This window comes from Mustelus asterias, chromosome 24 (genome assembly GCF_964213995.1).
Source record: "Mustelus asterias chromosome 24, sMusAst1.hap1.1, whole genome shotgun sequence".
Lineage (NCBI taxonomy): Eukaryota > Metazoa > Chordata > Chondrichthyes > Carcharhiniformes > Triakidae > Mustelus > Mustelus asterias.
In genome coordinates this window covers 36,348,517-36,371,177 of record NC_135824.1, presented here as the reverse complement: position 1 = coordinate 36,371,177, position 22,661 = coordinate 36,348,517, and the positions used below count along the sequence as shown (strand labels likewise).

The 22,661-nt window shown below is 45.6% G+C and overlaps 1 protein-coding gene across 4 annotated transcripts in view; it reads left to right on the top strand.

Annotated features, from left to right (window-relative positions):
* Positions 1–358: 358 nt before the first annotated feature.
* abhd17c (abhydrolase domain containing 17C, depalmitoylase) overlaps positions 359–22,661 on the top strand; it is a 79,481-nt gene continuing 57,178 nt past the window's right edge. For 3 of the 4 annotated variants that reach the window (XM_078241552.1, XM_078241554.1, XM_078241553.1), the window contains exon 1: positions 1,035–2,267. In XM_078241552.1, coding sequence (XP_078097678.1) covers positions 1,747–2,267 — 521 coding nt within the window. In that variant the 5' untranslated portion in view covers positions 1,035–1,746. Of the gene's footprint in view, positions 2,268–22,661 lie in introns of all 4 variants that reach the window. The other variant, XM_078241551.1, reaches the window with a different exon arrangement.

Here is a 22,661-nt window from a genome sequence, read left to right as displayed (position 1 = left end):
CAGAGGACCACTCCATCTGACGAAGGAGCATTGCTCCGAAAGCTTATGGTATTTGCTACCAAATAAACCTGTTGGACTTTAACCTGGTGTTGTGAGACTTCTTACTGTGCTTCACAGCGCCACAGACCCAGGTTCGATTCCTGGTTTGGGTCACTGTGTGTGGAGTTTGCATGTTCTCTCCGTATCTGCGTGGGTTTCCTCCGGGTGTTCCCACATTCTGAAAGACATGCTAGTTAGGTGCATTGACCCAAATAGGTGCTGGACTGTGGCGACTCGGGGAATTTCACAGTAAGTCCATTGCACTGTTAATGTAAACCTTACTTGTGACTAATAAATAAAAACATTAAACTTTAAAATACTGCAGACCGAAGCCCTGCATCATTTAAAGAATGTTTGGAGATGCATTTGAAGTGCTGAAACTCACAACGCTACAGGCCAAGAACTGGAAAGTGGGATTGCTCTTTTATAGCAACATGATAAGCGATCATAAGATATGATCTCCCACTGTGATGTAAATTGACCAAAATTTATACCTCAACCAACATCAGTGAAACATATCTGATTATTCTGTCACTGCTAATTGTGTGAAATTGCTGTATGCAAATATTCTGGATTACAATGGTAAATATACCTCAAAAGTACTTCAAAGCAAAATGCTGCAGACGCTGGAAATCTGAAATTAAGTTCTACTGCAAGGTCAGGAAGCTGAGACATTAACTCTGTTTCTCTCTTCACAGATGCTGCCAGACCTGCTGAGTGTTTCCAGCATTGTCTGCCTTTGCCTCATATGTACTTCAATGCACTTTGGGACGTTCAAGAGGCGTCAAAGACGCTATATAAATGTAATTGTTTTCGTTTCTTGGCTGATACTCTCCTGCCTCACATCCACATGTCTGTCTTGGTGCTGACACTGACCCCTGGGTGACCCGGAAGTTCTGGATGCGCCGGCCGGAAGGAGAAGCCTCACTAATGGCCGCCATTGTGTTTCGGGCTCCGCTTCAGCAGCGCATTACCATCACGGGCAACTAATTCCGATCATTCACCCGCCGTCACTGCACAGAACAAACGGTACCAAACCTTCCACCGCGGTGGCCAACATGGGGCGGTCCAGCCAGTGACCGTTATCCGAAGCGCGCCCCCCCTTCGGCCATCTCGCCCGCTCACCGAACCACGCCCACCCTCTCAGCCCCGCCCCTCACAAAGAACCCGCCCATTCTGCTTACGCTCCGCCCCCAACTCGAATCCCAGTCCACGGACCCAGCGCACCCATTGCCCCGCCCCCTTAAACCGAGTCCCGCCCCCTTAAACCGAGCCCCGCCCCTAATTCGGACCCCGCCGCCCCCCAGCACGGCCGAGCCCCGCCTACCCAACCCTAGCCCCGCCCCTAGTCCGAGCCCCGCCCTCCTTAACACGGACTCCGCCTCCTTTCCTGCACCTTGCCACTACTTCGCCGGGCTCCACCATTGTCCGCAACCCCGCCTCTCTCCCTCACCCTCAGCCCACGCCCCCTCCCCTCCGAGCCCGTCGCTCCCCGATCCCACACCCGTCACCCTGAGGCGCCGCCCCTCCTCACTGGACCCGCCTCCTATCTGCTGCCGCCCTTCTCCCCACCCCACCCCCTCCTCCAGGACCCCACAACCGTCCCTCAGCCCCGCCTCCCGGGGCCCGGCCACGCCCCCGCCTGCCGGACCCCGCCCCCGTTCCCCGCCCCCCTCCGGCAGCGCCGGTCTCCTGGTAACCGTGCCCATGCCGGCCGCGGCTGGGGAGCAGGTAGCTGGGCCGCCCTCCCCTCCCCCCAGGATGAACGGCTTCTCGCTGGGTGAGCTGTGCTGGCTCTTCTGCTGCCCGCCGTGCCCGAGCCGGATCGCGGCCAAGCTGGCCTTCCTGCCGCCCGAGCCCACCTACACGGTGCTGACGGAGGAGGCGGGCGCCCTGTGCAGCCTGCACCTGTCGGAGCGGGCCGACTGGCAGTTCTCGGAGCGGGAGCTGGAGCTGCTCGAGGTGTTCTTCGTGCGCAGCGGCCGCGGCAGCCGCCTGGCCTGCATGTTCGCCCGCTGTGTGCCCGAGTGCCGCTACACCCTGCTCTTCTCGCACGGCAACGCCGTGGACCTGGGCCAGATGTGCAGCTTCTACATCGGCCTGGGCAACCGCATCAAGTGCAACATCTTCTCCTATGATTACTCAGGGTACGGGGCCAGTAGCGGCAAACCGTCCGAGAGAAACCTTTACTCGGACATTGAGGCGGCGTGGACAGCCCTAAGGACAAGGTCAGTACAGCAGGGGGTCAGCCAGGGCTCCATCCGTGACAATGGGCATCCCCTCAGGGCACTGCATCCCTCAATTGGTGCCAAATTCTTGCTTGCCCGCTGCTTGGGGTCAAAGAGAGGCATCCTCTTAGCTGATATTGATTTGTTCAAAGGCAAATCGGCTTTCTTTCAGGAAGGAACACTTTGAGATACAGTATACCTGTAATTTCAGACATGGCATGTGATAAAGTGCAAGCTTAGAAAGGGAAAAAGGTGACATTGGACTGGTGGTTCCCAAAGCTCTTCACCTGTAGAGTTTTCTCACCTTCTGTCTAGGTCTGTTGTGGACTAATTGATAGAGATTTGATCAGCATCATTAATGAAGAGCCTTATGGTTCAATAAAGTGATTGCCAGGATGGCAGAAGGCAATCTACATGGATTTTTTTTAAAAATTAACATTTATTTAGTCCCTTTTCAATTACATATCCACAAAGCATTCTCATCTTCAATCAGAGGCTTGCAGGTTCAAATCCTGCTCCATCCAGATGGACACTTGTATATGCAGTACAGTGGGAGTGCAGCCTTGTCAAAAGCTCCCATCTTTTGCGTGAGACGCAAGCTTGCCCTGCTAGAATGTAGAAGATCTTGCAGCCTCATTTCAAGGAGAATAGTGAATTCTGCTCAGCATTCTTCCCTTAAACCCAACCAAAAACAAATTATCTGGTCATTCATTTTGTTTATTGTTGTGGGACCTTGCTGCATACAAACTGGCTGCTGTATTTAGGAACATAATTTAGGCCCTTAACCTTAACAATTCATTGATTATAAAGTGGTTTGGATGTTCTGATGATATAGGTATATAATTGCAGTATGAATTAAAAGTGACCTTGTGATTGATATACATGCTTACAAATTTGGAGCATTTGATAAGATCATGGCTGATCTGATTGTGGCCTCAATTCTACTTCCCTTTCTAGCCCCGATACCCTTTGGCTCCCTTCACAATCAAGAATCTATCTAACTCGGCCTTTAAAACATTCAGTGACTAAGTCTTCACTGCTCTCTCAGGAATTTCACAGATTAATGACCCTCTGAGAGCAAAATTCTCTTTATCTCAGTCTTAAATGGGAGACCCTGTATTTTTCAACCGTGTCCCTAAGTTCTCATCTCTCCCACAAACGAAAACATCTTTTCAGCATCCCCCCTGACAATTCCCCTCAGGTTCTAGAATATTTAAATAACACAACTTCTCATTTCTCTTAACTCTAATGGATCCAACCTTTCCTCATCAGGTAGCCCTTTCAAACCAGGAATCAGTCGAGTGAACCTTCTGTGAACTGCTAATGCCTTATCCTTTCCCAAGTAAGGAGAGCAAAACTGTACAGGACAGTCCAGATATCATTTCATCAATGCCCTGTACAATTGGAGCCAACTTCCCTACTTTTATATTCCATTCCCCTTGCAATAAACAGCAGCATTCCATTTGCTATCCCAATTGCTTATTTTCTGAAGTGGAACCACTTGAGTTGTGTTGGGAATTTGTTCTACACAGTTGAATTTCTTGTCCTCTCTCTAGTTCCTCACTATCTTCTGCCTGGATGCATTCTGATGGAGCATCATCTTATCCTTGGAAAGCATTGGGGATTTTTCCCAGCTTTTCACCACTGGAATGGTCCGCAGGACAGTGGTGAAGAGTCGTAATTAGACTTGCTTTGCAGATGTTAAGGAAACTTGTCCATTCTATGGAGGAACAAAGCAGTTTGTTTTGCTCAGAATAATTGAATCTTGCAGCATAGTATTCAGCCCATCGTGCCTGCATTGGCCAAGTAGTCACCCAACTGAAATCCACTTTCCAGCTCACGATCCGTAGCCTTATTAGTTATGGCACTTCACAGTACATATCCAAGAACTTTTTAAATGTTATTTGGATTTCCTGTCTCTACCATCCTTACTGGCAGTGAGTTCCGTATCCACCAACAAGGTCTCCCTTCGGCCTCCTCTGTTCCAAAGAAAACAACACCAGTCTATTCAATCTTTCCTCATAACTAAAATTTTCCTGGCAGCGTCCTCGTAAATCACTCCTATACCCTCTGCACTACAGAAAAAAGTAAGATTGCACAAATGATCAGAACTGCACATAGTTCTCCAGCTGGGGCCTAATGTTTTATGCAGTTCTAGCATAAACTCTCAGCTCTTGAGCCGACTTGACCACTTATCCGTCCTGCCACCTTCAGGGATCTGTGGACATGCACTCCAAGGTCACTTTGTTCCTTTACACTTCTCAGTATCTTATCATTTGTTGTATAATAAATTGCCATGACTTGTTAATTTTCCCCAAATGCATTACCTCACACTTCTTCAGTTTAACCTCCATTTGCCAATATCCCACCCGATTAGTCCATTGATATAATTCTGCAGCCTACAGATTTCTTCTTCATTATCAACCACACGGCCAATTTTTAGGTCATCTGTGAAAGTCTTGATCGTATCCCGTGGAACTATTAAATTCCCACAATGCAGAAGGAGGCCATTCTGCCTATTAAATCTGCACCACTCTCCGAAAGAGCATTTCGCTCAGCCACCACCACACACCCCAATCCCCATAACCCCGCACACTTACCGGGGCTAATCCATCTACCCTACACACCTTTGGACACTGAGCGAAAATTTAACATGGCCAATCCACCTAACCTACATATCTTTGGATTACAAAGAACAAAGAAATTTACAGCACAGGAACAGGCCCTTTGGCCCTCCAAGCCTGCACCGACCGTGCTGCCCGACTGAACTAAAACCTTCTACCCTTCCGGGAACCATATCCCTCTATTCCCATCCTACTCATGTATTTGTCCAGACACCCCTTAAAAGTTACTATTGTATCTGCTTCCACTACCTCCCCCGGCAGCGAGCTCCAGCATCCACCACCCTCTGTAAAAAAAAACTTGCCTCGTACATCTTCTTTCAACCTTGCCCCTCGCACATTAAACTTATGCCCCCAAGTGATTGACTCTGCCACCCTGGGAAAAAGCTTCTGACTATCCACTTTGACCATGCCCCTCATAATCTTGTAGACTTCTATCAGGTTGTCCCTCAATCTCCGTCATTCCAGTGAGAACAAACCAAGTTTCTCCAACCTCTTCTCATAGCTAATGCCCTCCATACCAGGCAACATCCTGGTAAGTCTTTTCTGTATCCTCTCCAAAGCTTCCACATCCTTCTGGTAATGTAGCGACCAAAATTGAACACTAAACTCCAAGTGCGGCTGAACTAAGGTTCTATAAAGCTGCAACATGATTTGCCAATTTTTAAACTCAGTGCCCTGGCCGATGAATGCAAACATGCTGTATGCCTTCTTGACTGCCTTCTACACCTGCGTTGCCACTTTCAGCGACCCGAGTACCTGTACACCCAGATCCCCCTGCCTATCAATACTCTTAAGGGTTCTGCCATTTACTGTATATTTCCTATCTTTATTGGACCTTCCAAAATGCATTACCTCACATTTGTCCAGATTAGCTCCAACTGCCATCTCTCCGCCCAAGTCCCCAACCGATCTATATCCTGCTGTATCCTCTGTCGGTCCTCATCACTATCCACAAATCCATCACCTTTGTGTCGTCCATAAACTTGTTAATCAAACCAGATACATTTTCCTCCAAATCATTTTTATATATAGAGGAATGCCACTTGTCACAGCCCTCCATTCAGAAATACATCCTTCCACTGCTACCCTCTGTCTTCTATGACTGAGCCAGTTCTGTATCCATCTTGCCAGCTCACTTCTGATCTTGTGCGACTTCACCTTCTGTACCAGTCTGTCATGAGGTATCTTGTCAAAGGCCTTACTGAATTTTGAAGTCCACATAGACAACATCCACTGCCCTATCCTCATCAACCATCTTCGTCACTTTGTCGAAAAACTTGACCAAGATAGTGAGACATGACCTCCCCTTCACAAAACCATGTTGCCTCTCGCTATTACGTCCACTTATTTCCAAGTGGGAGCAAATCCTGCCTCGAAGAATCCTCTCCAATAATTTCCCTACCACTGACATAAGGCTCACCAGCCTGTAATTATCTGCATTATCTTTGCTACCCTTCTTAAACAAAGGAACAACATTGGCTATTCTCCAATCCTCTGGGACCTCCCCTATACAGTAAGAAGTCTCAACACCAGGTTAAAGTCCAACAGGTTTATTTGGTAGCAAATACCATAAGCTTTCGGAGCGCTGCTCCTTCGTCAGATGGAGTGGAATGGAATGCACATTTCCACTCCATCTGACGAAGGAGCAGCGCTCCGAAAGCTTATGGTATTGGCTACCAAATAAACCTGTTGGACTTTAACCTGGTGTTGTGAGACTTCTTACTGTGTTCACCCCAGTCCAACGCCGGCATCTCCACATCATGACCTCCCCTATAGCCAGTGAGGATTCAAAGATTTCTCTCAAGGCCCCAACAATTTCCCCCCTCACCTCTCTCGGTATTCTGGGGTACATTCCATCAGGCCCTGGGGACTTGTCTACCTTAATGTTTCTCAAAACCCCCAATACCACCTCCTTTTTGATCTCAACATGACTCAAACTATCTACACACCCTTCCTCAGACTCATCATCCACCAAGTCCTTCTCTTTGGTGAATACTGATGCAAAGTACTCATTTAATACCTCACCCATTTCCTCTGCCTCCACACATAGATTCCCTCCCCTGTCCTTGAGTGGCCAACCGTCTCCCTGGCTACCCTCTTGCTCTTTATATATGTATAAAAAGCCTTGGGATTTTTCTTAATCCTGCTGGCCAATGACTTTTCGTGACCCCTTTTAGCTCTCCTTACTCCTTGCTTAAGTTTCTTTCTACTTTCCTTGTATTCCACATTTGTTTCATGTGTTCCCAGCCTTGACAAATGCTTCTTTTTTCCTCTTTTGACCATGCTCACAATATCTCTCGTTATCCAACGTTCCTGAAACTTGCCATACTTATCCTTCATCCTTACAGGAATGTGCCGGTCCTGAATTCCTATCAATTTACACTTGAAAGCCTCCCACGTGTCAGATGTTAATTGGTCCTCAAACATCTGCCCCCAATCAACATTCTTCAGTTCCTGCCTAATATTGTGAGAGGACATGGGGCGAGCATGAAAGTGGGGCAAATCACCGAAGGCCAGAATTGGAAGGAGCTGTGAGGCAGCAGTGCAACCCACTGTGGCGCTGTACTGCTCCTTAGATTCATGTCCAAACCATAGATATAAATCATAAGAGCAAGGGACCTAGTATTGAGAACCCCAATGGAAACAACTTTCTAAGTATGAAAGCACCCATTGATCATTAATCTTTGCTTATTCCCTCTGTCAATTTTGCATGCATCTTGCCACTTTGTTTTGGATTCCATGGGCTTTTGCTTTTCTGATCTACCTGCCTCCTGGTACCTTATCAAAGGCCTTGCTAAAATCCATATAGGGTACATCAAATGAGCTACCCACATCAACCCCCCCCCCCCCTTATTACCACCTCAAAATGTTCAGCTGTGCGTCTGACTAGACCTTCACATAACCAACCCATGCTGACTCTAGATTAATCTGTGATTGTTGAAATTAACATTTATCCCTCAGAAATTTTTCCACTTATTTTCCCACCACAGTGGGTTAGGCTGACCGGCCTGTAATTATTCGGTTTATCTTGTTCTACCTTTTTAAACACTGGTACAACATTAACTATGTAAGTTAGAGGGATTAGCGGGTAAATATGTGGGGGTAGGGCCTGGGTGGGATTGTGGTCGGTGCAGACTCGATGGGCCGAATGGCCTCCTTCTGCACTGTAGGGTTTCTATGATTCTATCCTCCAGTCCTCTGGTATCATACTTATTGCCAGGGAGCATTGGGAAATGATAGAACCTCTGTTATTCCTTCTTATGCTTCCCTTAAGTGCCTGGGATACATTTTGTCCAGGGTCTGGGGACTTGTCCACTTACAAAGCTTTTAAACCCTTAATGCCTCTTCTCTCACTGTTAATCTTATCCAATATTTCACGTTCCTCCTCCCTGATGGCAATATCTATGTTGTTCTTATCTTTGTGAAACCAGACATAAAGTATTCACGAAGAAACATGCCAATATCCTCCACACACTGCTTATTCTTATGGTCCCTAATAGGCCCTACTTTTTCTTTAATTATTCACATCCTCTTTATGAAATTTTAAAAACCTTTGGGTTTTTTTAACAGTACTTACCAATATTTTTCAAGCCCTTTCATTGCTTTCCTCTTTTAGTTTTGAATTTCACCCCAACGCTTGCTCCACTAGGCTTTCTGCAGTTTGAGACCCACGTATTTGACCTAAGCTTCCCCTTTTTGCTTTCATGCTCTCCTTTAAGCCCTTGACATCTGAGGGCTCTGAATTTGTTCGTTCCACCCGTTTCCTTTTAAGGGAACATACTTGCTCTTAACTCTCCTCACTTTGAATCCCTCCCACTGATCTAGCCCTGATTCACTTTCTAAGCAGATGTTTCCAATATACTTGAGAGCATGCACCTACAGTGCTTAATCCACCACTTATAGGGCTGTTTCTCAATTTTCAGCTATCTTTTTCCCTAACTTATCACTCTTGAATAGGGTTAGTAGGGGTGAGATTGTGTCATTTTTCCATCGATGAAACTAGCCCCATGAGAGATGATGATCTTTGGGGAGACTGAAATTATAACTGCCTACAGCAATACTGGGCATCCAAACATGTTTATGTAATTTTGAGTAGAAAATGTCCAATTTTAAAACCCATATAAATAGATCTGAGATGGAGCGGGAACATTTTCACAGCTTGCATTGTATAAATAGTATACATGTATAACTTGTGGATTGGATGTCATGAAGTGTTGGTGACATTACATTACCGTAGCATATTACTCAAATCACTCAAGTCAGCTTGCAAACAGTCTTTTACCTATCAACTATTTATATAGATTTTCAATTTTGTAGCACCCGGACATTGTTCTTATTCATATTGTGCAGGCTTTGATTAGTTGTACTTCTTTTGGAAGGTGAAAATTCAACTCCATATTTTAAAATGGTTTGCGTTTGCTCTTAAAAATGATAAGACCAAATATTCAAGAGCCCGAAGCAGAGGAAATGTGTTCACTGGTGCAAATTACAAAAGTTTTGATGGCTTCATGTAGGATAGAGACATTTCATTGTTCAGTTCAAAGCTGGGAACAGGCTAGCAATAGTTCTCAAACTCTGCCTGCAAAGCAAGGAGTCCAATAGCCTACCTCCAGTGGAGTCTTTCAGTTTCAACTAAGGGAGTATTACCCTCAGCAGTTTTTAAAAATTCATTCGTGGGACATGGGCGTCGCTGGCTGGCCAGCATTTATTGCCCACCCCTAGTTGCCCGAGGGCAGTTGAGAGTCAACCACATTACTGGAACGAGCCATCACATTTCCGTGGAAAAGGCTTGCCTGATGGCCACCCTCCCCTTTGAGATTTGTGATATGGTCTCGTGACGTCAGGCAGTTCACTCATGATGCATTCCCATTCTCACATTTCTAAGACCAGCTCCCTGTCTTGCCTTCAGTTTGCTGCCTGCCAAAAGCAGATTGAAAGTAGAACTGCAAGGACTGAGGGAAAGGTTGGGCAGAGGCAATGATCTATGGAGAATGCTCAGATGAAATGTGACAAAGGTATTACCAGAGATGGACTACAACTTCTTTCAATATGCTTCCTCCAGACACCTATAGAACAGAATAGACTTCTACAGCTCTAATATACGTATTGTGCAGAAGCTAATGTTAAATTAAAAAATACTTTATGCTATATTGCATTTGCATTGTTTCAAGGTATGCCAACAAGTGTATGCAAGTTAAGTTTACCACTTGGGAAGTTCCAAAATCAAGAAAACAGATGTAGATTGTAGATGTTTGGAATACAATGATTTATTGAAATGTAAATTATTTCGCCATCACTAAAACCTTGTCTCAATTAGCAAATTTGATTGATAAATCTAACATCTTTAATTGGAGAGAAATAAAATGATGTTCACTCGTGCAAACCACATTTCATGAGGCTTTGCAGCATCACAATAATTGAAGTGCAGGAATTTTATGAATCTATATAGAAAGAAAAACTTACCGCCTCAGGTAAGTCATTTTTGTGCCACTTAGTTGAGTTCGTATCGTGGATAGATAGCCTACCTTGGTAAAGTCAGTTCTTAAAGTTTTTGCGTGTTATATGATGGACATCAATATTATAAAATAGAGTCATTCTCTCTTGGTAACATTCACATGTGAATTAAATTTTATAGGTTTCGACCTCATTCTGTGCCTTGGGCATGTAATTTATGCTAGCCCAGTAGTACAGGTCTAAGTGTGTGTTGCGTTCTTGCTGATACTGTCTTTCAGTGAGATTGAATAAAACCCTTGTCTTCCTGTCCAAATGGGTGATCAGGATTCTCCAGCAACATTTGAAAAGAGCAGGAAATGCCAGCTAAATCAATGTCACCACAAAAGAAACCTGGTTATTAATCTCATTTGTAGTTTGGTGGTCTAGCCGTAAGCAAATTGGCTCCCTACCTAACAACTGTGATTGTACTTCAGAAATAATTTATTAGCTGCAAAATGCTCTGAGGCATCCGGGGAGTATAAGAATTTTCTCATCAGGGCCACTGTGGTTAGAGCTTTCAGGTCTGGCATACAACAAGCAGGTGCAGACCAAAGTTGCTCTATCTAAATTCCACAGGTATGCTTTTTTCTCTCCAGTTGTTTTCTATAATTTCTCTGAGTGATATTGATGACTCAGTGCTAATTAAATGTCAGTGGGCTGCATTTGTTCTAATAAGCAGAAGATGGGGACTTACCCAAGCTGTCTTTACTTGGGTACTTAAACCTGTTGGATTCTATCCCATTTGTCAGGGTTGCATTCAAGTCGCGATCCCTGATAAAAGGGATTTTTCTGACCTGCTACCACAATTTTCTCTTTCATGATAACAGGTGGAAACATTTATCAGGGCAGCCTGTTTAATCTTACTTTGAATGTCAGCAATCTGATATTACGAAATACATCCTGTTCCCTTCAAAATACGCCACGAACAGACTGCTGGAGAAAGTAACTAATTTTGGATCAATTATCACCTTTAACAAGGAGTCGAATCACTCCTTGTTGAGGAGGGTTAAGAGGTATTAATAGCATGTTATTTTTTTTCTAAGACATTAAAGAACTTTGTATTTTTTTACTGTCAAGTATTTCAGGTGCTCTGGGAAGGAAGGAGTCCGTGAAAGTAGAGGTGAGACTTGATGTGAGATGGGATGCTAGTGACATGCTGATGGAGACAATGCTTGAGAGAAGGATTTGGGATTGTTTGTGATAAAGAGGACATAAGGTTCTAGGTTCAGTTTGGGGGTCATAACAAGGGGCCAAGTTTGTGATTAGTTTGGTTCAGCCTGATGCAGTGATCAGCAAATGCAACTTGTGGTGCACCCAAGGACAATGTCTGGGTACAGGTGAAGGAAGTTGAGATTCATCCAAATTGGAGCCCGGCCAGAAATCTGATGATACAAAACAAGTGAAGGAGTCGAAAGGCCTGGTGCTTATCCAATATTCACCCTAGACTAATTGATAATGCTGGTTCCATTCTTATCTGTCCAGCTGCAGCCAGAAAATCACCTGCAATGGCTTCTCTTTCCAACACGAAAATGTTAACTCTGGTGTCCCACAGAGATTTATTCTTGGCCTTTTCCTAGTTCTCATTTGCATGCTGCCCTCAACAACATCAGCCAAAGACACTGCAATAATTTCAACATGCACATTGATGGCACCCAGATCTACCCCTCCACCACTTTTCTTAACTCCTCCACTGTCTCTAAGTTGCCAGACTGCTTGTCTGGCATCCACTACGAGATGAGAAAACATATGCTGAGCTAACTATTTTGAAGACAAAGCCATTGTCTTCAGTCCCAGCGATAAACTCTGTTTTATAGCCACTGAGTCCACCCCTCTCCTTGGCTGAGCTTGAAGTTGCCTGTTCCCAGTCTTGGTGTGATATTTCACCTTGAGATAAGCTTTGACCATCGTTGCTAAGACCATCTATTTCTACCTCCATAGCAGTGCCTGATTCTGTTCCTTCCTCTGTTTATCTGTTGCTGAGATCCTTATCCATGCTTTTATTACCTCTAGGTTTGGCTATTCTGATGCACTTCGGACTGGTCTCCTATGTTCTATCTTAAACCCAAAATTATCGAAAGCTCAATTACTCAGATCCTAATCTGTGCCAAGGATCATCTGCCATTGTTCTCACTGACCCATGTTGGCTCCAAGTTGAACAATGCCTCAATTTAAAAATGCTCAGTTTTTTTTTCATTTCTTCAAGATCTCACCCTTCCCTACCTCTGAATCTCCTCCAGCCCCGCAACCTTCCAAGAGATAGTGGAGCAGTGGTAATTAGTAGTATTATTAATAGTGGCCCAGGCTAATGTGATTCAAACCCCACCATGGCAGCTGGTGGAATTTAATTCGGTTAAAAATCTGAAACTGAAAACTAGTCTCTGCAATGGTGACCATGAAACCCATCTGTAAAAACCCATCTAGTTCATTAATGTTTTTTAGAGAAGGAAATCTGCCATCCTTATAAACCAAAAGAGAAAATGCTGGAAAATCTCAACAGGTCTGGCAGCATCTGTAAGGAGGGAAAAGAGCTGACGTTTGAGTCCAGATGACCCGCTGTCACAGCTAAAAGGCATAGAAAGTGGGAGATATTTATACTGTAGGGTGAGGGAATGAAAGATGAGTCATAGCCACAAAACAAGGGGAAAGGCTAAGAGTTGCTAATGGCAGTTCATAGAGAGAATAGAAGGTGTGAATGGCCAAACGGCAGAGAAACTGAAATGAGAGGGTAAACCGTGACAGATGAAGATATGGGGGGAGAGGGAAGATGGGTGGGAGAGAGGCAAAATTGAGAAAAAAGGTAAGAAAAGAGGGGATAAAATAGGGGGACAGAGTGGTGGGACGGGGGGGGGGGGGGGGGGGGGGGGAGATAAAGAAAAATGAAGAAAGACAATAAAGAAATAAAAGGTAGAGAACAGTTAAAAATTAAATAAAATGAAAACAAAGGAGACGAGGTGGGGTAGAGCTAGTCATCTGAAGCTGTTGAATTCGATGCTGAGATCGGAAGGCTGCAATGTGCCTAGCCGGAAGAGGAGATGCTGTTCCTCCAGTTTGCATTGGAACAGTGCAGCAGGCCAGGGACAGACATGTGGGCATGGGAGCAGGATCGTGTGTTAAAATGGCAAGCAACAGACCGAAGGTGCTCAGCAAAACGACCACCCAGTCTACGTTTGGTCTCTCTGATATAGAGGAGACCACATTGGGAGCAGCGAATGCAATAGACCAAATTGAAAGAGGTGCATTGAAAGAGGCCATTTTAATCTGCCATCCTTACATGGTCTGGCCTACATGCGATCCCAGACTCTCAGCAATGTGGCTGACTCTTAACTGCCCTCTGAAATTGCTTAGCAAACCACTCAGTTCAAGGGCAATTAAGGATGGGCATAAATGCTGGCCTTTCCAATGATGCCCATATCCTGTGAAAGGATTTAAAATAAGGGTTATTTGTGCTTTTCCAATTCTGGCCTCTTGAGAATCCCCAACTTTAATTGTTTCACCACTGCTGGCCGTGCCTTCAATTGCCAGAGTTCCCTTCCTAAATCGCGTCTTTCCATCTCGCTTTTCTTTTTTTAAGACCTTCTTTGGTTGACTGTTCCAATATGACTGGACGTCAACATTTATTTGATACGTTTCTGTGAATCGCTGTTTAAGACACTATATAAATGCAGCCTGGTGTTATTTTAGATTTGCGTAGTGTGTGGTTTGCTTTGCAAGCTGAAATTAATCTTGCATCTTGAAAGTTTTCTTTTTATAAACTATATTAGTGTGCTTTTTAAAAGAAGCTGCAGTGTTAAACCTGTCACATTAGGGACAACTGCAATATTGTTGGTTCCTTTATGGCACTCTTGTCACACAACGTGGATTAGAATAGCAGTTGTGTGGTACAGTTTTTTCTTAACACTAGATATTTTTCTTGTGTTTAATGTTACTGCCACGCTGGAAAGCAGATCTTCCTTCCCTACAAAATAGTGTGCCATTACCTGCCTAATGTCTAGGTATATGTATAAAAGCAAATTACTGCGGATGCTGGAATCTGAAACCAAAAGAGAAAATGCTGGAAAATCTCAGCAGGTTTGGCAGCATCTGCAAGTAGAGAGAAGAGCTGACGTTTCGAGTCCAGATGACCCTTTGTCAAAGCTCTGGGAGCTTTAACAAAAGGTCATCTGGACTCGAAACGTCAGCTCTTTTCTCTCCTTACAGATGCTGCCAGACCTGCTGAGATTTCGCAGCATTTTCTCTCGAGGTATATGAAGCCAGATACAATAACTGAATAGAGAACCCTGGTCACTGTGCCCAGGTTTATTGGAACAGATCATAAGCTACCATATGATTGTCAGTAAGTGGAAGATGTACACTCTTTCATCCTGGCAGGGTACAAGTAAACAAACATTGTTTGGTACTGACAGTATATTTGCTGTAATTGTTCCTGAAACCCTAAAATATGCTTTTATTACCTCCAGACTTGATTGTTCTGGTGCTCTCCTGGGCAGCCTCTTATCTTTCCACTTTCAATAAATTTCAACTCATCCAAACCTCCTAATTGGATGCTAATTGCGCCAAATCATGTTCAGCCATTCTCCAGTACTCACTGACTTAGACTGGCTGCCAATTTTTAAAATTCTCATCCTTCTGTAGAAGTCTCTCCATGATCTCGCAATCTGTGTAACCTCCTCCAACCTCTCAGAGCTCTTCATTCTTCCAATTCTCAGTTTTGGGAGTTGTGCCTTCAGCTGCCTAGGCCCTATGCTTTGGAATTCCCTCCCTAAACCTCTTTACCTCTCTCTTCCTTAATGCCACTCTTTAGAACCTGCATCTTTGATCTCGCTGTCCTCTTACTCAGATTTTCTGTGTCTGATTTTGGTCCTACAAAGCACCTTGGGATATTTTAATACATTGAAGATGCAACATAAATGCAAGTTAATGGAATTACTTGTGCTTTTTTAAAAAATAGGTGTCTTGAATTGAATTTTGAAGCATAGTTCTTTACTTTCTACGTGTTGTACAGTACAGTGAAATTACTCTCATGTGCCTGTGAACATTGCAGAGGAGGTTTTTTTTTACTTCTCTGCTTTTTACATATTTGCTGGGTGGTGAAGCAGTTGAGCTAGATATAGTACTAGTTGAAATAGATTTTGAAGTTTTTCCCTTTAATTTGATAGATTCACTGTTTCTAATATGGAAAAAAGAGTAATTTGAAAACCGGTAAACCAAAGCTGAATCAATCAGGAAGTTTGAATGGATAGTTATGGTTTCAACTTCCAACAGAGCCAGCAAAGCCCCTCGGGAATGGGGGCTTCTTTCTCAACATTTCTACTCTCTTCGTTTCTCCTCCAGTTACATTTATTCTCCCCTCCTGTCTCTTTGCCATGTAAGAGTCTCACAACACCAGATTAAAGTCCAACAGGTTTATTTGGTAGCACAAGCCACAAGCTTTCGGAGTGTTGCTCCTTCATCAGGTGAGTGGGAATTCTGTTCACAAACAGGGCATATAAAGACACAAACTCAATTTACAAGATAATGGTTGGAATGCGAGTCTTTACAGGTAATCAAGTCTTAAAGGTACAGACAATGTGAGTGGAGAGAGGGCCAAGCACAGGTTAAAGAGATGTGTATTGTCTCCAGCCAGGAAGTTAGTGAGATTTTGCAAGTCCAGGCAAGTCGTGGGGGTTACAGATAGTGTGACATGAACCCAAGATCCCAGTTGAGGCTGTCCATGTGTGCGGAACTTGGCCATCAGTTTTTGCTCGGCGATTCTGCATTGTCATGTGTCGTGAAGGCCGTCTACAGATCATGAACCCATTCAGGTCAACCTATAACACAGACTACGCTGAGAGACTTTGCCGTCACACCTCTCTCACGCTCCTCAACCTCCTCACACCAGCTCTACAGCAAACGCCACATCCTGGAAACCTCCAGGACGCAGACCAGCTGCGAAACTCTGCCAAGCAGACGAGACAAAGGAACTACGCCATCTACATGCACACCAAGAACAGGAAATTTGAGAAACTCGGCATCACCACCAGCAGCAACCAAGCCTCCCCCGGTACCACAGTAGAAAACAGTACCACTGCAGGGAAGTCCATTGTCAACTTGTCGGACTACACACTTCAACCAGATGAAATCCAAATTCTCAGCCGAGTGCTCAATTTCTGCCCCACCACCAAAATAGACCCCATCAGTCTCGCAGCAGACACAGAGGAATTCATCAGGTGAATGAGGCTGTGGGAGTTCTTCCACATACCCCAAGAGGCAACAGCGAACACAATGAGACAGCCAATGAACGGAACAGCCAACAGAGAAATCCACGGTGCAGCAACCGAAGTGGAAAGAGTCGAATTGGACTCCTCCGGAAGGCCGCTGCCCTCGACTTGACATGTACGCCCAAGCCATCAGGAGGTGCGTCAATGCCAGATTCATCAGCCGCACTCACAAGACAGCCCCGAACATCACCCAAGCACAACACAATGCCATCCGCGCTCTCAAGACCAACAGCAACATTGTCATCAAACCAGCAAAGGAGGGGCCACCGTCATACTGAACAAAATGGATTACTGCAAAGAAGTGTACCGACAACTGAACAATGAGGAACACTACAGACAGTTACCCGCAGATCTGACCAAAGAACACACCCGCCAACTCAACAGACTGATCAAGATCTTTGATCCGGACCTTCAGAGCACCCTCCGTGCTCTCATCCCACATACTACCCGCGTTGGAGATCTCTACTGCCTCCCGAAGATATACAAGGCCAACACACCCGGCCATCCCATCGTATCGGGCATTGGGACCCAATGCGAGAACCTCTCCGGCTACGTCGAGGACACCCTGAAACCCATTGTACAAAGAACCCCCAGCTTTTGTCACGACACTAAGGACTTCTTGCAGAAACTCAGCACACATGGAGCAGTTGAACCAGGAGCACTTCTTGTCACAATGGATGTCTCGGCACTCTACACCAGCATCCCCACGACGATGGCATTGCTGCAACTGCCTCAGTACTCAACGCCGACAACTGCCAGTTTCCAGATGCAATTTTACAACTCATCCGCTTCATCCTGGACCACAATGTCTTCACCTTCAACAACCAGTTCTTCATCCAGACACACGACACAGCCATGGGGACCAAATTTGCACCTCAATATGCCAACATCTTCATGCACAGGTTTGAACAAGACCTCTTGTTCTGTTTGGTCCTTCAACCGATGCTATACACTAGATACATCGATGACATTTTCTTCCTTTGGATTCATGGTGAACAATCACTGAAACAACTATATGATGACATCAACAAGTTCCATCTCACCATGGACTACTCTCCGGAATCGGTTGCATTCTTGGGGACACGCATCTCCATCAAGGACGGTCACCTCCGCACTTCACTGTACCGCAAGCCCACGGATAACCTCACAATACTCCACTGCTCCAGCTTCCACCCTAAACACGTTAAAGAAGCCATCCCCTATGGACAAGCCCTCCGTATACACAGGATCTGCTCAGATGAGGAGGATCGCAACAGACACCTCTAGCCGCTGAAAGATGCCCTCATAAGAAACAGGATATGGCGCTCGACTCATACCTGTCTCAGAAGACAAACACGGGACACAGCGGACAGAGTACCCTTTGTCGTCTAGTACTTCCCCGGAGCGGAGAAGCTATGACATCTTCTCCGGAGTCTTCAACATGTCATTGATGAAGACGAACATCTCGCCAAGGCCATCCCCACACCCCCACTTCTTGCCTTCAAACAGCCACACAACCTCAAACAGACCATTGTCCGCAGCAAACTACCCAGCCTTCAGGGGAACAGTGACCACGACACCACACAACCCTGCCACAGCAACCTCTGCAAGACATGCTGGAACATCAACACGGATGCCATCATCTCACGTGAGAACACCATCCACCATGTACACGTACATACTCTTGCAACTCAGCCAACGTTGTCTACCTGATACGCTGCAGGAAAGGAAGTCCCGAGGCATGGTACATTGGGGAGACCATGCAGACGCTACAACAATGGATGAATGAACGCTGCTCGACAATCACCAGGCAGGAGTGTTCTCTTCCTGTTGGGGAACACTTCAGCAGTCACGGGCATTCAGCCTCTGATCTTTGGGTAAGCGTTCTCCAAGGCGGCCTTCACGACACACGACAACGCAGAATCGCTGAGCAAAAACTGATAGCCAAGTTCTGCACACATGAGGATGGCCTCAACCGGGATCTTGGGTTCATGTCACACTATCTGTAACCCCCACGACTTGCCTGGACTTGCAAAATCTCACTAACATCCTGGCTGGAGACAATACACATCTCTTTAACCTGTGCTTAACCCTCACTCCACTCACATTGTCTGTACCTTTAAGACTTGATTACCTGTAAAGACTCGCATTCCAACCACTATCTTGTAAATTGAGTTTGTGTCTTTATATGCCCTGTTTGTGAACAGAACTCCCACTCACCTGATGAAGGAGCAACGCTCCAAAGGCTTGTGGCTTGTGCTACCAAGTAAACCTGTTGGACTTTAATCTGGTGTTGTGAGACTCTTACTGTGCTTACCCCAGTCCAAAGCCGGCATCTCCACATCGTCTCTTTGCCATGTCATACTATGGCTCACTGAAGATATGGCCATGTATTGAACCCAGATCAGGAAGGATTTCCCTGTAATATTTCCTTAGAATTTGCATCTCATTAGGGTTGAGGGTATGATCGCAATGTAAGTTGGACCTAATGGTGTGTCTGTGCAGGCCTCTGAACATGAGATTCATAGGATGTAGAGAACATACCGACATGTAGTAGCACCTAGAGGAGAGTGTGAAAGGAGATTGAAAAGTGTGCAGTGAGAAATCTGAGTGCTATCTTGGGAGTTTGGAGCTCCTGAGGTGACATAAGGATTCAAAAGCGATGCAAGTGGAAGCAGCTGATTGGGTGAGTACAGTCGGGTAAATTTTTACTTTTATTGCTTATAGTTTGTAAGGTCTTTACTTTGTGGTTTATAGTTTGTAGTGGCTATATTCTGCAGTAATCAGGACCAGGAAAGAAAGGCGCTCGAATAATTGATACTACCTGGGTTTCAGAGCTGGGGGCACTGTGCTGTATCCGTGAGGTGGAGAGTGGCATGGATAGCACTTACAGAGAGGTGGTCATGCCGCAGGCTCAGACTCCACAGGCAGGAAAGGAATGGGTGACCACCAGGCAGAGCAAGAGAAGTACGCAGGCAGTGCAGGAATCTCCTGTGACCATTCCCCTACAAAACAGATATACTGTTTTGGATACTATTGGGGGGAAAGGCCTCTCAGGGAAAAGCAGCAGCAACCAAATTGGTTGCACCACAATTGGCTCTGCTGTGCAGGAAAGGAGTAAAATGTGTTGAAATGCAATAGTTATAGGGGATTCAATTGTAGGGGAATAGATAGGTGTTTCTGTGGCGACAAATGAGACTCCAGAATGATATGTTGCCTCTCAGGTGCTGGGGTCAAGGATGTCACAGTGTGTCTACAGGGCATTCTGGAGGGGGAGGATGAACAGCCAATAGTCATTATGCACATTGGTACAAACAACATAGGTTAAAAAAAGGATGAGATCCTAAAAGGAGAATATAAGGAATTAGGAAAGAAGTTGAAAAATAAGACCTCAAAGGTAATGATCTCAGGAATATTATCAGTGTCACATGCTAGTCAAAGCAGATTTAGCAGGATATATCAGATGCATATGTGATTGAAGAGATGGTATAAGGGGGAGGGTTTCAGATTCTTGGGACATTGGGAGAGATGGGACCAGTGCAGACAGGATGGGTTGTACCTGAGTGGACCGGGACTGATGTCCGAAGGAGAGTATTTGCTACAGAGATTAGGGATGGTTTAAACTAAAAGAAGTGTACCAACAACTCAACAACGAGGAACACTACAGACAGTTACCTGCAGATCCGACCAAAGAACACACCCGTCAACTCAACACTCTGATCAAGACCTTTGATCCGGACCTTCAGAACACCCTCCGTGCTCTCATCCCACGTACTCCCCGCGTTGGAGATCTCTACTGCCTCCCGAAGATACACAAGGCAAACACACCCGGCCGTCCCATCGTATCGGGCAATGGGACCCTGTGCGAGAACCTCTCCGGCTATGTCGAGGGCATCCTGAAACCCATTGTACAAAGAACCCCCAGCTTTTGTCGCGACACGACGGACTTCCTACAGAAACTCAGCACACATGGAGCAGTTGAACCAGGAGTGCTCCTCGTCACAATGGATGTCTCGGCACTCTACACCAGCATCCCCCATGACGATGGCATTGCTGCAACGGCCTCAGTGCTCAGCGCCAACACCTGCCAGTTTCCAGATGCAATTTTACATCTCATCCGCTTCATCCTGGACCACAATATCTTCACCTTCAACAACCAGTTCTTCATCAAGACACACGGAACAGCCATGGGGACCAAATTCGCACCTCAATATGCCAACATCTTCATGCACAGGTTCGAACAAGACTTCTTCACCGCACGGGACCTTCAACCGATGCTATACACTTGATACATCGATGACATTTTCTTCCTTTGGACTCATGGTGAACAATCACTGAAACAACTATATGATGACATCAACAAGTTCCATCCCACCATCAGACTCACCATAGACTACTCTCCGGAATCGGTTGCATTCTTGGACACACGCATCTCCATTAAAGACGGTCACCTCAGCACCTCACTGTACCGCAAGCCCATGGATAACCTCATGATGCTCCACTTCTCCAGCTTCCACCCTAAACACGTAAAAGAAGCCATCCCCTACGGACAAGCCCTCCGTTTACACAGGATCTGCTCGGATGAGGAGGATCGCAACAGACACCTCCAGACGCTGAAAGATGCCCTCATAAGAACAGGATATGGCGCTCGACTCATTGATCAACAGTTCCAACGCGCCACAGCGAAAAACCGCACCGACCTCCTCAGAAGACAAACACGGGACACAGTGGACAGAGTACCCTTCGTTGTCCAGTACTTCCCCAGAGCGGAGAAGCTACGGCATCTCCTCCGGAGCCTTCAACATGTCATTGATGAAGACGAACATCTCGCCAAGGCGAGACATGGGAATGTCTCATTATCACATCATCCCCACACCCCCACTTCTTGCCTTCAAACAACCGCACAACCTCAAACAGACCATTGTCCGCAGCAAACTACCCAGCCTTCAGGAGAACAGTGACCATGACACCACACAACCCTGCCACAGCAACCTCTGCAAGACGTGCCGGATCATCGACACAGATGCCATCATCTCACGTGAGAACACCATCCACCATGTACACGGTACATACTCTTGCAATTCGGCCAACGTTGTCTACCTGATACGCTGCAAGAAAGGATGTCCCGAGGCATGGTACATTGGGGAAACTATGCAGGCGCTGCGACAACGGATGAATGAACACCGCTCGACAATCACCAGGCAAGACTGTTCTCTTCCTGTTGGGGAGCACTTCAGCGGTCACGGGCATTCGGCCTCTGATATTCGGGTAAGCGTTCTCCAAGGCGGCCTTCGCGACACACGACAGCGCAGAGTCGCTGAGCGGAAACTGATAGCCAAGTTCCGCACACACGAGGACGGCCTCAACCGGGATATTGGGTTCATGTCACACTATTTGTAACTCCCACAGTTGCGTGGACCTGCAGAGTTTCACTGGCTGTCTTGTCTGGAGACACTACACATCTTTTTAGCCTGTCTTGATGCTCTCTCCACTCACATTGTTTTGTTTCTTAAAGACTTGATTAGTTGTAAGTATTCGCATTCCAACCATTATTCATGTAAATTGAGTTTGTGTCTTTATATGCTCTGTTTGTGAACAGAATTCCCACTCACCTGAAGAAGGGGCTTAGAGCTCCGAAAGCTTGTGTGGCTTTTGCTACCAAATAAACCTGTTGGACTTTAACCTGGTGTTGTTAAACTTCTTACTGTGTTTACCCCAGTCCAACGCCGGCATCTCCACATCATTAAACTAAAATGGCAGGGCAAGGGAAACTATTCAAGGAATCGGAGGGTATGGGGACTGGGAGGAAGGGATCAAGGACAAGAACAAAATACAGAAAGGGAAATAAGAAAAGTGATAGGCAAAGAAATCAGAGACAAGGATCAAACAAGGCCGCAGTGAAAAATAGTAGGAACGGGAAAAGTGATGTTAAAAAGACAAACCTTAAGGCATTGTGCCTTAATGCATGGAGCATTTGCAATAAAGTGGATGAATTAATCACGCAAATAGATGTAAACAGTGTGATATAGTTGGGATTACGG